This window comes from Centroberyx gerrardi, chromosome 7, assembly GCF_048128805.1.
Source record: "Centroberyx gerrardi isolate f3 chromosome 7, fCenGer3.hap1.cur.20231027, whole genome shotgun sequence".
Lineage (NCBI taxonomy): Eukaryota > Metazoa > Chordata > Actinopteri > Beryciformes > Berycidae > Centroberyx > Centroberyx gerrardi.
The window spans coordinates 22,462,697-22,481,656 of record NC_136003.1 but is presented as its reverse complement, the minus strand read 5'-3'; the positions used below and the strand labels follow the sequence as shown (position 1 = coordinate 22,481,656).

Below are 18,960 nucleotides of genomic sequence, written 5' to 3'. Positions count from 1 at the left end.
CGTCAGATTCCCGTGGGGGATCGTTTTGAGACAGGACCATCAGGAGCTTAATTGATCCAAATGACTCACTTGCATCGCTCAAACTACTTTAAAAAAAAAAAAAACTTGGTTATAGGGGACTGAGCCATTTTTTTCCCCGAGGCAACCTTTGGCCATAATTATAGTCTGTTCCAAGTTTTCCTCTCCAGTTCAGTAGCCTATAAAAAGAAGTAATGCGACTTACGCGCAGTTGATGCCTTCGAGAAACCATCCTATCCTCATATGCCTCTCTGTCTGACTTGGGAATCTATATTGCCAGACTCCAACCGCAGACCAGGAGAGGAGGAAGACTCAGATGGAAAATCATGCAGCACTTTGAACCCATGGAGACATGGCACATAGGTTCCTCTCATCTACAAACAGATTCAGCGCAAGATTTGCCTTCATATTCACAGTTTCACTCTCCTGCACCTATTTATGCTATAGTATTATTTTCTGTCGCAGCACAATCATGACAAAACAGGGTTACGACGGGAAAAGGTGCCCGCCGAACAAGAACGCAGGAGGCAAGAAACTTCTTGGGAAACTGGACGATTGCGCCTCGCTGGATGCCAGGTCCGCGCTGGAGGAGTCCGCTGCCCGGCGAGGACCGAGCGACTACCGCGAGCAAAGTAGAAGCCCTGCCTCGTCGGACAGTCACTCCACCGAGCTGAAGTTGAAAAACATGAGCGTTGCGCAGAGATACGGGAATAAGAAGCTGCCCAACGCGTTAATTGTCGGTGTGAAGAAGGGGGGGACCCGGGCGGTGCTGGAGTTCATCCGGATACATCCAGATGTGCGCGCGCTCGGAACGGAGCCCCACTTTTTCGACAGAAACTATGACAGGGGCCTCGACTGGTACAGGTGAGGAAAAGAGAAACAAATAGTCATATTTCCCCTGTTCATTTCTTTGGTGTTTTTTTCGGAGACAGATGCATGTGTTACTGTTGTGTGTGTTGGGCGTAAATCCCGCACCGCCTTCACTTCCTATCAGCCGGTGCGCTGCAGTCACTTCAGTGTTCTGCTGCCGGGGGACTCTTGCAATATTTGGTCTCCTGTTGCAGATGTTTTCATGCCAGATTTTCTGTTTGATACTCGTTGGGTGCCAGGTCACAGCCTGGGTCAGTACTCAGTCACATCCATTTCTAACTAAATAGCCTATAACGCAATATAAGTGGTACATTTGCCTTTAGGGTGAGTAACTGATCATATCCATACCACACACATCCAGAGGCAGCCTGTCTGTTACAGTGGGGGTCATCACTGCACACACAGGCAGACAGACAGAGAACTATACATACAAATACACATATACACACACACACACACACACACACACACACACCAAGGCAGCAGGCCACAACTAAGATCACAAGTTTGATTCTACTTTTTTTCCTTGATCGAGGGCCTGTTGTTAGCTGTCAGGAAAACTCCACAGTGCTGACAAGACAGCTCCATGATGCTGATGTAGAATCACTTCACACACACACACACACACACACACACACACATACACAGTCACAGCCAACAGCATAGATGATACAGGCAGCCTCTAGCTTGCCAACTGCCTTCAAACAAGCTGCGCCTGGGCATGAAATATAGTTTTTTTTCCGTCAGTTGGTGAAGGCAAAGGAGTTTACAAGGTGTAACCAGCCTTCACCCACCTATGAAAAAAGCAGCCTAGAGCATCAAAAACCCCTCCACCCCCCCCTCTCTATCTCTGAGTGTTTGCTTAGGTTTGGATCTACATGGCTCCTGTTGAATGTGATCTAAAGACATAACAGCCGGCTGAGTCGTGACACATTTTTCTCTGTATTTTGTTTCCCAACATATTGAATTGTTTTGAAGCATAAAATCGACCTACGTAGCAGCGTTACTCTACATAATAAACATAATTGTAATGTTTGTAAAAGACCATTTCCAGGTTCCACTCACCATAAAACTGTGTGAAGTTGGGAGAACTGCCACATTGAGTAGGCAAAAATTGTGTTTGGGGCTGCAAATAAAAGTTTTACATTGGGCAGAGGCTCATGATTCACAGCCACACCACTGTCTTGAACCAAGCCACCTGAGCTGAGTTGACTCTCATGATAATACTTTACGTCTGATTGGTGGAGCTGACTACAGACTTGATGCTAGTGTTACCAGACTTCTGACTGGTGGAGCTGCCCACAGGCTCTCCACTCACACGGAGGCGGTGTGGGTAAGGCACAGAGGGACGCTTCCAAGAACAGGGAAGAAGTGATGAAATTTGTCCTCGGGCTGCACTGCAGGAGCGAACACCAGAGGCTGCAGCTAATTCTCATGTATACGAGGACCTGCCCATCATGCCTCAGCTGAGGTTTCGCTCGAAAATCTTCAGGCACACAAGCTAGAAAGTTTTTTTTTTATTTTACCTTGGCTTGCAACTGTCAAACTCTCAGCAGCCTGAGTTTTCACCTTTTTAATAAGTAATAATGACTTGATTGTACACGTTCATTTGTAAAATTCGACATATATTACTCATTTAATGTAATGTTCGTCAGTTTCCAAGACGTTTTGTGTTAAGGTTGAATAATGTAAACTGTCCTTCTCCGAAGTTGCTCGATTTAGGCAAAATGCTCCCTTTTGACTGGTTTAAATGTGATACGCATTTATTTTTTATGTTAATTAGGCCAATATTTCTGTTGTTTCAAACATGTACTGTGGCAATTTTTAATCACAATTCAGTTACAGTGGGGGATGTCATCAAGGGGCGTCTTTAATGAATTGGCCTAGTGCACCAACAGTATTATGACCACACACACACACACACACACACACACACACACACACACACATCTAAGCAGTAGGCCATAATTAAGATCACCACCCCACTTGTTTCTAAGAACTGATTTTAGACCAGCACAACCGAACCGTCTCGTCTCCAAAGTGCCATAGTGCTGAAAACATATCTCTGTAATGAATCAGTCCTTAAAATACAAAGTTTGGATATATTCCTAAGGGCTATATTTAATAATTTGGCTTATCGATGGAAAATACATTTCTTCTGAACTTTCTTTACTAATTGTTGCTGAAAATATGAGTAGTTTTACTTTTGTGATTAAAAAGATTAAAAGATTACAGATGTAAACAAACCTTTTACAGCCATAGACTGAGTCTTATTTTTAAAAGCTGAGACAATTAAATTTATCTTCACTCAATTACCACACGCGCGCGCACACACACACACACACACACACACACACACACACATCAGTCCTTTTAGCTTCAAACTGGTGACCTGAGGCTATAACATTAAAGATAGATACAAACACTCCAACATTCCCTGCTCCAAAGTCACATAGCCCATATTTGCCCATTCATTAATGTACATAATTAAATCTGTTGTCTTTTAAATGCTTTAATTTCTGTTTTTAATCTCATGTAATATACTTGGTTATTAAGATTTGCATTGTAATGTCATTTTATTGTCATGTGCAGGAAGGAATCTTGAAACCATTGCTTTTGTAATCATTGTGAAGTAAAACTGCCTAAGGGCCTGTTTTATTTTATAGGCAGATGGTCTTTACTGTTGTGTATATTGGACAAATTAAATTGATTTAGAGTTAGTTTCATTCACAGACAAGTGTTACTGTCTTACTTACCAAAGCTAGCTGGACAGCCTGTTAAATACCACCTCAGTACATTAAGGCATTTAACATTCTTAGCAGCGTTGCTTCCCGGTGGTGAAAGGGTTGATTACTGAATGCGAGTGTTCTGAAATTTATGGAAACACATGCACATGCAAGGCCAAATGTAGACACAATGCAATGGAGAGTCATTTTCACATGGTATATTTATGAGCTGTCACAGAAATACATTAGCAAGTTTCAACACAACATAACACACCAGAGCAGCAGAAATGAACCACATAACCAACTAGCTCAGCATCAGAACTACAGCTGAACACAACACACTGATCCAGCATGCACAAGTCCAGACCAGACAGGATCATCTCGTCCCAACTACTAGTCCAATCCCTACATCAACAACCTTCTATCACATAAATTTACCAGCTTAATGAAGCCTAGTGAAGCCATTACAACAAGTAAAAGGCCAATGCTTGGGCAAATAGACTGTTGGGCTTGTGGAGTGGAGTTTGATTTTTTTCTTCCATGTCACTCCAGATTTAAGGACAGATAAGGTCCCACGCTGATATGATGTCACTCATGGAAAATGACATGGTGTGAATATTGCACACATCACTTTCACTTTTGGATTTTCAATATGGACAGGCTGACAGTTCGTATCTTCAAGATAAAGACCAAAACGTGACCCTGGACTCCAAAACTGCTTTAATTCAGGTAGTAGCAATGGATTTTCAACCTGCCGAGCGACTGAATGACATTCATTGTGTTAGACTGGCCCTCAGTAGGTTCAGTGATAATCTGCTGCAATGTTTAGGTTGTAGGCTGCGTGTCACATCTGCTGTCCATCTGTTTTGATCGACTGTCAAATTCTGTCTTCATAGCAAGTAACATCTTATATCTGTGCATACTATGTCTTTTTTGCTGCTGCAGCCCAAGTTATCAATTGGCTTATCTATCTATCTATCTATCTATCTATCTATCTATCTATCTGTCTATCTTTATATCTATCTATCTATCTATCTATCTATCTATCTATCTATCTGTCTATCTATCTATCTATCTATCTATCTATCTATCTATCTATCTGTCTATCTGTGACAAAGATACATTAAGTCAAATCTTTTATAAAAGGCTCCAGTGATCCAGCATTTGTCTCTAACTCACTCTCAATAATGTGAATGCTCTTCTGTTGGAAACCTCAGATTGAAACATACTATATGCAAACTATGTCACTGAATTAACTCTTATCGAGCTTAGTTTAATGGTCAATTGTACTGCGCAGTCTGTCCTATTACCTTTTGCCTGTGACAGAGCAGTGTGGCAAAGAAGAGAAATGGTGCAGTGTTCATTACCGTGCCGCCTGAACAGAACACACACACACACACTCACACACACACGTGGCCTCATTTATATTGTGCGAGGGTATTCACATAACTATATAGGGGCTGATAAAGCAGACGTCTCACTGCCACCAATTTCCTTGCACTTCTCTCTGCACTTTTTCCATTCTCCACAGAATCATAAAGATCAAACAAAAGCACATCGCTATACACCATCAAGACTTAAAAGGGCATCTCAGCTCTATTGATTTTACAGGAGTCAGAAGCACTTCCAGTAGATTCCCTGAGAAGTGTTGAAATTGTATGAGAGGCTGCAGCTACGAATATTCTCCTGGTCCACCATTAATTGGCTCGGGGAGGCAGGGAGCTCTGGAACAGTATCATCAGAAAGGTTGATGAGGACAGAAAGTTAGATGGTTCTCATTTAACACAGAAAACTGCACATTATACAGTGAGAGATGGTCAGGCTTAACTCTCCATTATTAATGAGCTGTCTTCGTTCCAATGCAGCTCGGAGACATGTGGTGGTTAACATTAATTACAAAACAACTCATTTTGAGAAATTTCCCCCCAAAGAGATCTGTCCAAAATGCTGAGAGATGGTGTTTTTTTCCCCTATAGAATCAGTCAGGGAATAGATCCTCTGGCAGGTTGAGACAAAACTCGTGTTGTGGTTTCCCTGCAGACCGGAGTCATTGTGCGTTTCAAACTGTTTGGGCCATCCGAAGGGAAAGCTGCACTGTGGCAATATAATCAGCTACACACTGTATAGCCAATCACATATTAAAACTGTAACATTCGATTTGAAATTGAAAAACCAATAGTCCCAAATCAGTCTGGCAGCGTTGATGGTGGTGAAAGTCAAATACTCTGTATAGTCCCTACATGTATTATAAGTCATCTGATACATGGTGTAATAAACCTGTAACAAACACAACAAATAGCTAAAGTAGGGTCATAAAAAAATCAGCATCAAAGACTCACAACTTTGCATTATAGTGTGCCACAAAGATTACCATTCAAGTAGAGAGAATCGTAAATGTAATTGTTAATATTTGTTCTTAAGCATAAAATGAGTTGCCTTTAAATTGTTTTGTTTGTTTAAGCAATAACTGATACATTTTGGAATGATAACAATGAGGCACTTTACTGGCACATTAACACTAATGGCCAAATAAGTTGTAAATTCAAGTGTTAATTCTCACAGTTATCTGCTGTGCCTGCAAAATACATTTCATTATGTCAAGCAAATCATTGTAGCTCTAGTAACAGTGACAGCTGTCTGATTTGTTATATGATGTGTCTTGAAAATAGGGGAAATTAAATCAGACAAAAGATTTGCAACATGTAATGCTATCAAAATAACTGTAACTCCTACATCTGTTTGGAAGCAGTGTGATCCTGGAAGTATCCCCCAGTTAGAAATCCTCAGCTCCTGCTCAGAGATTGTCAGCTTGTTAACTCTCCCACCTCGGGAAACTTGTGTGTCCCCGCTGGCCTGGGATCAAATCCTGCCACAACTTTCTCTCCTGGGTCTCCCCGACTCTGTCTGCTTCTGTACTATCCCACCGTCTAAATAAAGAATAAAAAACGCTAAAGGTGTGTGGACTGCCCACTCTCGTTTTATAAATATCCTTGACTGTAATGTTCCTAGAGGCCAGTGTAAACCCAGAAAGAACGTCCAATCATCCAAGAGCTCCTGTACTTTACCTCTTAAGTTAAGATTGATTCCCCAAATCTCTGTTAATATCAGTTTAGTTGCTGGGATGTATGCTATACAACTGCACATATAGCTGAGGAATGGATGTGGAGTGTGATTTAAGGTGTGCAGCGTCTGTCCAATCTGTCCATCACTGCTCAAGACTGTCATTCACAATATCAGCTTCGATATGACAGCTACTATTAAAAGGCCCTTTCATGTGCATTATAATAATATAAGACATTTTCATTTCAGCTGTCATACAGATGATACTCTTATTATACATTGTCTGTGTTTCTACTCTTCCCTGCAACATTGCAAAAAGCCTTTGGTTTTAGGTGATCCTCAGCTGAAACCTGCAGCCCAACAGCAGGGAAATTCATCTACAAAATGTAAGCGATTAACAGACTTCCTCATCTGAGAAAGTGCAGCTTTCCAGGCAAGGATTTCAGAGGCACTGCTGTCTGTTGGAGTGTCTTCATTTTGGTATTCTTGGATACTTTCCCATGCCACATGACACAGTGACAGCTCGTAGCTCAGCTCAATTCGACGTGTTATTGCTCAAGAAGAGCAATTGTCACTCATTTCCCTCTGCAGACCAAAACATGAATCATTGTTATTTCCGGGGAAAACAAGAGCCTAGTCATAATGGCATCGGAAAATGTGTGTGTGGTTCAAGGTCAGGCGTTTTATCTAGCTTTTCACGGCATAGCAGAATTGCATCGCGCTGGTACAAATATGTTTTGATTCTGATATGTCCCCCGAGGACAGGCCTGATGTCAAATAAATCCCCTACTACAAGACGTTCACCTCAGCCAGTCTGTTAAAGGCAGATTTAGCCAACAAATTTGTCTTGAATTGAATTAGAGTGAGAGATGCTTCATTCTCGGGATACTGAAATGTTATTTACCTCTGTTTCCCACCTAGCTGACCTGGCCGCAATATTGCTGTATTTGTCTGGACTGCTCTTTTAACTCTTAATGGGCTTTTAAGGAGGCAAGCCCCTGTTGCTGGTGATTGATGATTGGACGTCATCACAGCAGAAATCTGAGTGAGTGATACTTTAATAATGCAGCACTCTTACCAGTGGAGACTGGATCTATTCTGTGATATCGGGAGGGCGGAAGATGCAATTTTTAGGGAGCGCAGTGGCACAGGCTTTATGAGAATCACAGAGCAGAAGAACATTTTCTCTGCAGTCGACCTGTGTAATACAACCTGTTAATGGGTTTGGACTGCAGGGAACAAATCTATGCTTTCTAATGGCTTTTCACAACAATAATAGCAACAAATAGTCTAAACCATGATTTCCCCAAGTTTAGCCTCTAAAAGTATAGATTCATTGACAAAGAGATTTTCAGAATTGATGTTCTAGCACTTTCTATATGCTCAGGCAGTATCCATATTTGGTGTATGTGTATAAGCTGCAGGCATTCTGTAATGGGGAGCAGAATGGGGAACATGACAGGTTGACTTTAACGTTGACTTTAAATGGCCACTTAGGAAATCAGCCTGGGCTTGTTTTTTTTAGTCTTAGCAACAGTTTTTTTAACACCTGCGGCATCAATGTTTGATTTCACAGGATTATTTGCATGCTTGTTTTGAGGAAAGAATCTTATTAGAAGCACAGATGCTGACAGCATTTTATTGTGTACAGTCTTGGGCATTGACAGAACATATAGCCTATAGGCATGGCAACAAAACACCTAGCTTATCCTTAGCACTGTCATCACTATAGCATCGCATCTTCTGACATCTGATAACAGCATCTTCATTTGTGATTTAGGATTTAAAGAACTACTTACATGTGAGATTTGTAATTTCTCGGATGGTAAAATAATTATAATTTTAGACATGAGTATCAGATTAGCATATCGTTCTAGCAAGCAGACTATCAAAATCATTGCGTCTGCCAGTGGGCTATGTAGCATAAGAACTGGTTTAGGCTATTATTGTGGCTACATCTGTCCATTTATATTATTTTGGTAACATTTATCCATTTATAATGTAGGTTTGTCTCACAGTTTGATGGAAAATTTAGTGAAAATTATACTGCGAAGCATTTCCAACAACTTATATGCTTCTGTGCTCTTGTCATTCTTCCCCGGGGGTTTAACAGTAGTTAATATAATTTCAGGCAATTTCCCTCTTAATGAGATGGCATTTATAGCCTAGATCATTTTATACAAGCCTGCATGATAATTGCCAATTTTCACAGCTTTCAGTGTCAAACCTGGACTATGTACCTTTGGCCTTTTGGCGAATTGGCGCCCCCCTGTGATTTAGACTAATTATCACTACCTGCCATAGAAAAACATTGCCAAAATATGACATCATTAAGTCACAAAACAAGTAGCTGACAAGTAGCTGACTCTAGACAGAGTTGTTGTTGTTGTTGTTTATTCAAATACAACACACACACATATATATATATATATATATATGTATAACATATTTTTGGTGCCCCCTCCAGTAGTCTTAAAATTAACTTCCATTCTCTATCTTAGAAAAGATTGTCCAAAAGATATGCTTTCACAAAAGAGGTAGTTTTTCTGTTGCTAATAAAAATGTTGCAGCATGCTGCTGTAAGTTACAAGCAACAAACAACTCTGAATTATGCACAAGCCAGATCTTCAGATTCTGTCTTAAGATGACAAATAGTTGCATCATAGAGTCAGTGCATCTTTATTATTATCAAACGCACAACAGTCAACGATGAAATCTTCACTTGATATTTAAAGCCAATATATTGCTGTTGCTTGGCATCCTGTCGTTGTTGCTGTTCCCTGATACTGCTGGTCGATGTCCGCTGTGTTTCAGGATTCCACCACCTGAAGAGGCATGAATGAGCCTGCAAAGATCTGTATTTTCACAGTCAGTGCCATTTAGCTTCATAATATCTGAGGATAACTTGCTCTGTAACGTGTAAGTTACCCACTGATCAGAGTTGTATAGAATTTAACGTTACTGTAATTGCAAACTAAACCGAATTAAACTGGATCTCTAATGTCCCTCATTTTAATTTTCCGATTACCTAGCTAGCATTAGCTTTGATCACAACAACTCAATGAAGCCGTCTTTATAAACTCTAAATCAGATCAATGTGCAGTTAGAAAATATATACATTTTCGTTTTTTGACTGCAACATTATGGCCACAGAAGGCCAAAATAAGTTTGAAAAGTTACAAAAAGTTTAAAAAATAACTAAACCCCACCCAAATCTGTAGGGTACTGCACTGGCCATCTGCTATTGGCCGGTCTTTGTGCCAGGTGACGTCACCTTCCATAGAGTACAACAGGTGGTGACATCACCTGCCACAAAGATCAGCCAATAGCAGATGACCGGTGCGGTACCCTACTTATAGGCGTCAGGCTTCACCACAGATTCTGGTTTGGGGTTTAGTTACTCAGTCGGTCGCTCGCTCTGTTCACCACTTTGTGTCACATGGCAGGAAGTTAGACTACAGTCTCTCAAGCGGGAGACCGGAGTGAGACGCTTCCACAAAATTCAACGTCGCGGGACTGTTAGTCTTGTTGGTTATTAGCTTGCACCATCCCCCTACCATGATGATTGTAAACAATGCGCCTCAACAAGTCTCACTCTGAGCACACACCACAGAGCTAGAATGAATAGAAGGGTTATGCTATTCAAATCTACTGGTTTGCAGAGAGAGTAAATTCCTTACCGTAATGCTACTAAGTGATGCGCCTTGAAAAGTATCACACACGACTGAATTAACTAACAAACTAATTAACGAACACGACTTTTCTTGAGAGCTCGGCTCGAGTACTAAAAACGTGACCAAATGAAACCTGTTCGGAGCTTGCTTCATGACTAAGGACTTCACTGCTATCCCAGGCCTGGAATGCTTTGGAATTGGTTTTATGACATTTAAATGTTTAATAAAACGATTTAAGCAAAATGGGGAAAAAAAAAAAAGATAATTTACATCTCAGACTTCAGAGCTTGACATTTGTATAAAGATGTCGACTGTTATGAATGTATAGGTGTTACGTTTCCCACATATGTAGTTTAAATGCTAATGAGACAAAAATCTAATACTTGTATCCCCAGTTGGAAATCTATTTAATAATGTGTCCAAACTATTTAACATCAGCCAGCAACCCGAAGCTGCTGTAACAGGCTCTCAACAAAATAGAACCGCAGAAAAGTGGTCAACTTGAACAACTCAAACAATCATTTAATGAAGCTGGATTCAAACCCACCAGGGCGCAGCTACGTGCTATGCACCTTAGCCTGTTTGTTTTTGTTTAATTAATTTACTTTTAGCAATTCTTTCCCTTTCTTGTTCCTGTTACACTTTTTTAACATTTGGTAGCACTGCTTCCACTTTTCTTTCAGTGTTGTTATTTATGTGAGATGTTTGATAAGCCTTTGTTTTATTTTTATTTTTTTAATTGCTCCTACACAATCTGTATGCTCCCAGGTCTCTGAGCATCCTCACTCTACTTGCCGGTTTATTCTGATAATGTGATAGCAATGAGAGCCCAAGAGACTTTTTCTCTTAATTTACTGTGTAACTGTTCTGTTGTTAAATTACTCTAGAGACCAGACAAACACAATATGTTATGGACACTGTGATCTGGGCTGCTCCCTGGTCAGCCTGTGAAGCTACGTATTGTTTAATGGGCTGGGTTCATTATTAGTCCTTGTAATGACAAACATTTGTTGTCCGGTGGGAGGTGGAGGCCATTCTCTAAATCTCTCCGCCTGCCCCTGCAGACACACTCCCCACTGTGATTGATGGTTTCTAAATTAAATCCCAATCAGATCGGTGCTTGCCTGAAATCCTCCAACTCATAAAACTCCTTTATTAGTAATAGTGTCACCACAGTCCCTTTAATAATTAAGGCTGACAGGGGAGAGGATGTGAATACAACACCGGTTAGTTGCCAGCGATAATCACACATTCAAAAGTGCTTTATTGCATATCAAACAGAAACAATGTTGATAACATTATAGAAAAATAATATTGTGCCAGTCTGAGTCCACATAATGAGGTACACATGCTTAGACCTGCTACTTAAGAACGTTTTTGTATGCAATTCTGCAGATGTTTCCTCAGGAAATTGACTCCCATTCAATTTCAAACAGCAGTGGAATGACAGGAGTAAATTCTCAGTCCATTGATTGTGCAGGAGCAGATGATTCAAAGCTGACCTTTACTTGTTGTGATGGTCTGCATCCCTGATAAACCTGCGTTGCTGTTGAGAAGTTTTAAGTTGCTCAACAAGACACATTTGTGTGGGCCTGAACAGTTCACTGTTTCATGGTATTTCAGTTGATTTTCTTGGCTTTCTGCTTTAATTGAAGCAATTCATCAGTTTTTTCATTCATGTGCAGCATCACATATTGTTTATGTAACACGATCGTTTGACTTACAGTGCTTTTAAAAACACAATGGTAACAAATCTGCCTCAGTAACAACAGGCTAATTTGTAGGTATTACCTGGTAATATGTAAAAGAGTTAAATCAATATTTACAGGCATGAACAGCTACACATTGGAGAAGGTAACATGTTGCAATTAATAATAAAGTAATTACCAATGAAACATAATGCTGTCAATTCATTCAGAGCAATGTATTTTATTCCTTCCTAATCAGTTGCTTTACATACTTTAAATATACTGTACATACTTTATTCTCACAGAAATAAATAGCAATATTGGTGTTGTATTGAGTTTTCCTCTTGATTGGCCAAGCAATAACAGCCAGACTGGTGACCTGCATTGACTCAGCTACTGTGAAAAGCGTACAGTGCATTTCCCTCTGGAAATGCACACTGCATGAGAATGGTGTATCAGGGTTTAATGAGTGAAACTTGGTACTTTCAAATGAAGACATCCATGTTTGTGGCATCTTCCTCCATAATGATACTGTATAGCGTCCAAGTGCAAACAGGACCCCAAGCTCCCTGAGCAGCGAGTAGCGATGCTTCCACTGCAGCAGGGAGAAATCCTGGCCCTAAACCTTCCAGGGTCACTGCAATATGTAGACTAGTTTTCACTGCACTGCACCTCATTAATGAATGGCAGCGACTGCCATGCTTTCCACTGTTGACCTTAGCTGACCTTTTTTTTTCCTACATCGCAAAAATCTTAACAAAAGGAAAACCACACTTGACCAAAATTTCAGTGTAATGCAGCCACTCACATCCTCTCAGTTTGACCAAATGACTCTGTCTTTCTCTATTAGGTTTCAGTACTTGGTTAAGTTACAACAATGTGTTTTTGGCTTTCTATGAGAAACTGCTGCTGTAGTCTGCTACATGGCACAAGATGCATAACTTGAAACAACATGACAGTTACTTTATTATATGCTGGCGGGTTGTAACAGGTCACTACCAGAAAGAAACTAATACTTGGGAATTAATTAATAATATTGATAAGAATAAAAATAACAACATAGATCCTTCTCTGAAAAGTCAGGACCGTCACCTGTAATCGGAATGACAAATTACTTTATAGAAACGTTAAGATGCAGGATACTTGGGAGGCGTTATCTTATCATGTACCAAGTGTTTCTTAGAATGGCTAAATATATTAAATGAAATCCAATAGTAATAACAAATGAAATACATTTCCTTAAAGAAATTTAAAAAATCACTTTGTTAGATGCTAAATGTTTTATCAGTAAAAACAGCCTTTGTAAGAGGTGTAGGTGTAACAACTGTATAAATCACATTAATGCTGTAAAAAATAAATAAATAAATAAAGAATACATTACTAAACGTAAAATACCAAGTATGATGAAAGTTGTTATTGCAGCCAGCATTTTGCCACCATAATTAAATATTATTAAGTCTAGATAATTGAGTTATGAATTAAATTAAATTACCTATTTATTTTTCTATAAAGTGTGCCGGTAATGGCATTGAGTATTGCACTGAAGCATCCATCAGTAATTACTTTCCAACCTCGTTCTTTTCTTTTACCTGGAACAGGACACATTTGCAATATTGGGCTGATCTTCCGCACCTCAGTTCATTTTCCCAGAGTGATTAAAATGTCACAGCCAAGCCTGTAATGCATCCTGACTTAAGTTTCACCAATACCAGCGAAGAAGACTCCGCTCTGCACTGTAAATTACCCCAATGAATTTAGTTTCGGCTCCGACTGAGAAGGTGGTAATCAATCAACCTTTTACAAGCATACTTCATTCAAATGCCACTTAATCAAGGTGTGTTTGTGTGTGTGTGTGTGTGTGTGTGCGTGCGTGTGTGTGTGTATGTGTGTGTGTGTCTGTCCACATATGTTATTGATGAGGACCTCAGCAAGATGTTCGTGTTAAAGTTCATTTCAAAGTCTGTTGCCACTGATGTCGGTAGGGAGCAGGCACAGTGCATACTAACTGTATAAAGATGTAGAGGTTAGAGGCAAGATCAAGGATTACGCTTTGAGTAATCCCACTGGAATTCAAATCTTGTACTTCTTCTAATTGCAAATCATTATTTCTGAAAGCGAACTGAACAGCTTGAGTTAAAGCACACCTGAAGCTATACTGCGGAAAAGACCCAAAGTGCTGTGACACAGGACAGTGTGGAGTGCAGATAGTTTCTCAGGAGCAAAAAAAAAAAAGTGACAAGAAAAAAGAAAAGATATGGTGGTTAGTTCAGTTCAGGTTAGTTCTGCCTCTGGTATCACATGTCTGTTTGTTGCATTATTTAAAAGGCACACACACCCAATAAAGGTTAATTCCAGCTTTTCTGTTGTTGTTGTTGTTGTTGTTGTTGTTGTTTAGTTGCAGCAGGCACAGATCCGGTAGAACATCAAATCTGCAGTTCCAGAGCCAGAGACTCATATTTGGACGCTCATTTTATGATAACAGGACAAATTCTGAACATGGGCCCTAAATATAAAATGCTAGATCAAAAATGTTTCATAGATTTTACTGGCTCCCCACAGCGTTCCTCATTAACAGCACCTCAACACAGGTGACCTGGAACTTATCAGTGCAGGCCGCCCCCCTACGGACATGAAAGCGTCCCTTGTGTTGAAAAATAAATAGACCAGGTGCAATTTTCAAACAAAATAAAAAATAAAAAATGCTTTGATAATTGGATTGCACCTTGTTTTTCTTGGCCGTCGTTTCAGCGGATTGAACGTCCTTTTGGATGGACAACTGGCAACTACAAGTGAAACATATAAAGCAAAAAGGGCAGGTAAAGATATCAGCTTTACAAGCCACAGGGCAAGTTTATAGTTATAGTTAGATATGCACAGCAGAAGACGGTTCATGTTAATATTTCTGCTTTCATGTAATCTTACATGAAAAGGTTGGCATGTGCCTGCTCCCCTATACGGTTCAAGGAACATTGATCATCTGCGTCTTGTCATAAATTGCATATTGTGATATTACTCCCTTCAGTATATGTACACACTCCATTGAAGATGCCATTGTTTCATGATAAGGTAAGAGGTAGGAGCTAGTTATCTGCTTGAGGTGCTTCCATAGGAGAAGTAAGACAGTGTCTCAGGAATTGTTTGAGACCTGCAGGCAGCAGATTCATTCTTCAGTCAACGACTTTGATTTTAATAGAGCATAATAGCATAATTTTACTCTAGATCACATGAGGGTGATTTCATTCTTCAAACATATTACAGGCATCAAAATACATGTTGACATTAAACCATAAGCACAGTATGAATGCTCTACTTTTTCAAATGTATATATCCTATTGTCACAGTTATTCTGTAATTCTGCTGATACAACACAGCAGTAAAGTTGCCCATAAATAGTTGCTCATAAAGTTGCCCATAAAGCTAAAAAGTGGGGAGTGTGGAAAGAGTAAATTTAAAAAGTTTTTGACATCATGAGTAAATTGCAGTTGAGTTTCTACGTGCCTATCACACTCAATCTGTCTTTTATGTACTAAAAAAACATTTTGAATTTAGGTCAACTGAACATCTACAATGTAATGTTTAGTACAATACCTTTAATAACAATACATCATATATGCTAACAGAAATAAACATATTCTTTGGATATGCATTTACAATGTTTACATGCACAATAATATAATTATTACCCTTATTTTGATCATGTGATTAACTCCAATAAACCTTTTGCATGCATAGCAGAAGAAGGTTCTGTACATATTTCTGTTTTAATGCAAAAATAGATTGACAAGTGCTTGCTCCCCTTTAGGCCTGATTACACACACGCACATTACTCCCTTCAGTAATGTTGTATGGCTTGCACATAACAATCTTGTAATTTGTCCAGTGCTGAGACTCAAGGCATAAAGGCTGGAGGCAAACAAAGATAATAGCTGCAAAAATCAATAACTCAAGGTAATTTGACAAATGATGCATCTTGTAAAAACTCTGATGGACAGACACACTTGGAGTTTACATGTCCAACAACCCTCCACTAATGTGACCAAAATTGCAGTACGCCACATCATTATCACAGTGGTCTAATGATTACTTTATTTGAAGTACCATAATTAGACTGAGTTATGAAACTGTGCCTTAATCACAGTATTGTCATAAGCGCAGTAATATAAAAGTTTTGGTGTGTGTAAACGTGTTGTCTTCTGCAGTGAAGGATGTACATTCTGTCTGGTTTGCTCACAGTTTTCTACTCTTCCACCAGCCAGCTGTGGATGTGCTACACTGTTAGCAGAACTGACTGTGACATTTCACTGTAGGTGTTCATATTGTTCATTTATTTTTATGCTTCTGTTCTATGACTTGTTGCAGCTGAAGCACCATAAACAGGATCTTCTCATCAGCACGATATGGATAACTTCATCTCCAAGGATGGAGAAAATGTGTGATATTGACAAGAAAGAAAAAGAATACAGTTGGCTGATGACATAACCAATGATCGGTTTAGATTCTGTACTACCTGGAATGTGGCAGCAGGTTTTTTAGTGTGTAGCAAAGTTGTTTGCTAGTAAAGCTGCTGTTCCATCTCATGAAAGATTAATGGTTGCCTGTGGCCCTGAGGCACCCAAGCCAGCAACTCAGGATTCATAAATAAAGCTAAATGGATCAATATTTCCAAGACTTTAGAGGTAACCTATGACCACCCCTACCTTGAGAAAGACAGCTTTGAGAAAGGTTAGGTTTTAATCGAAGCCCTCTCCCAGTAATAATAAAGAAAGTGTGGTATTTAATCATCCGGTCTGTGTGGTAAAGTACTGGCAATCCAGAATTTGATTCACAATTGCAGTGAAATGTAGAAATGCAGGTACTATATCTTCTGTAATCATAAAAGCAAAAAGACCAATTTAATAGCACTGTACTGGACTTATTCTTACCAAGCTGCCAAGCTGTTGTGCTGGCTCTCCAGCAGAATAGCTTTTCCATTAGAAGGTACAGTGAACATGGTATGAATGTACTATGTACTTTGAATAGTAGCCCAGGCATACGGTATGTCTGGAAAACCAAGTTGACGAGCTTATTGGAGGCAAGCTTTTACTTCATCTGGGCATTAAACCAAGGTGCCAAAGCTGAATGACGTGTGCTGTGAAAGGGAAATATTTTTATGTTTGCATAAATGTTAAACCTTTGCCTACAGGATGCAATGCTAATATCATGGCAGCATGATGATGATGATGATGTTGATGATGCATGTTTTGGCTGTGCAAGCTGTTGTGTCACCAATGAAGCATGAACAGTTACCATTCTAAAAGACAGGCAATTATTTAATAATTAATTATTATTATTTTATTTGTGTTAGCTGGAAGTTTTGCAGTATACTATGTCCAATACTGCAGGACAGACCTACAATCTGTCTTCTTAATTCTTTAAAATACTATAAAATGTGTTGTTTTTTTCTGTCTAACAAAATGAATTTTGTTCCTCTAACATCAAGATTCAGTGATATTGCTCTTTCCATAACCTTTTGTTCAGAATTTGTCCTACAATTTCTCTATTCATGTTAAGACCCCAAAAGTGCTGCATACCTTAATGTACAGTATATGTACATTTCTCTATAAGCTTGTTAATAATAATGACCCAGTTTAAGTGACCCAGTTTAGACCCAGTGCATTTTTTATATTTGGCATCTATGACGCAGGTGATATGTATTAATGATTACATTTGCGAGATGCAACGTCCCTCTGAGCTCTACATCTTAACACCGCTGTCGCCCACGAAATGAAAAAAAAAAAAAAAAGCATCTGGAAATGTTCCTGGTCAGGAAAAAATAACTCTTGCTGACTTGACCGTATGTGTTTTTATCTGTGTTTCTCTACCTAGGGGACTAATGCCGCGGACACTAGACAGCCAAATCACGTTAGAGAAGACCCCGAGCTACTTTGTCACCAGAGAGGCACCGAGGCGGATCTCCAGCATGTCCCACAAGACCAAGCTAATCATCGTGGTGCGTAACCCAGTCACAAGAGCCATCTCCGACTACACGCAGACTCTGTCCAAGAAGCCCGACATCCCTACTTTCGAGGAGCTGGCCTTTAAGAACAGAAGTTTGGGTCTCGTCGACACTTCCTGGAACGCCATTCGCATCGGGATGTATATCCTGCACCTGGAGAACTGGCTGCAGTACTTTCGCCTCTCGCAGTTGCACTTCGTGAGCGGCGAGCGGCTGATCACGGATCCGGCGGGGGAAATGGGCCGAGTGCAGGACTTTTTGGGACTGAAACGCATAATCACAGACAAGCACTTCTACTTTAATCGAACCAAAGGCTTCCCCTGTCTGAAGAAGCCCGAGAGCAGCAGCCAGCCGCGCTGCCTGGGCAAATCCAAGGGCAGGACTCATGTGCAGATCGACCAGGAGGTCATCGAGCAGCTGCGGGAGTTTTATAGGCCTTTCAATGTCAAATTCTATGAAACAGTGGGACAGGACTTCAGGTGGGATTGAGAACGCCTTGCAGAAACAGACAGCTGTGTTTTAAAATGGCTACCTCCTCATCTAGAGCACATGCCAAGTCATGAAAATATAAGTGAGGGTATACCTTCTCAAAATATTTAAAGGGACAAGCTTATTAAGATATGTATAAATTATGAAGATTAATCTGAAGTAATCTACAACTCAAACATTCAATATAATCGTACACCTGGTTTAACATCATGCCGGGTTTGTCATTCCAATAAAAAAATAAAGAAACGCTGCCATGTCGTTAATGAAAAGAAATTGCCAAAAAATACAAAGAACCCCGGCTTCTTAGCACACACATGACATCGCCATATGAATTCATGAACAGGCAATCAGCATTAACGGCCTTCAGAACGCCTTCAGTGTGTAGCCATTCAACCACAATGGGCCTACATTGATGACAGTATATTGCTTTAATATTCATT

At 39.9% G+C, this 18,960-nt stretch overlaps 1 protein-coding gene across 1 annotated transcript; it reads left to right on the top strand.

Moving 5' to 3' along the window:
- Positions 1-370: 370 nt before the first annotated feature.
- hs3st2 (heparan sulfate (glucosamine) 3-O-sulfotransferase 2) lies at positions 371-18,520 on the top strand. Its single transcript, XM_071920674.2, has 2 exons — positions 371-882; positions 17,902-18,520. The coding sequence occupies exons 1-2, from the start codon at positions 371-373 to the stop codon at positions 18,518-18,520; spliced, it is 1,131 nt and encodes a 376-aa protein (XP_071776775.1).
- The last annotated feature ends 440 nt before the right edge of the window (positions 18,521-18,960 follow it).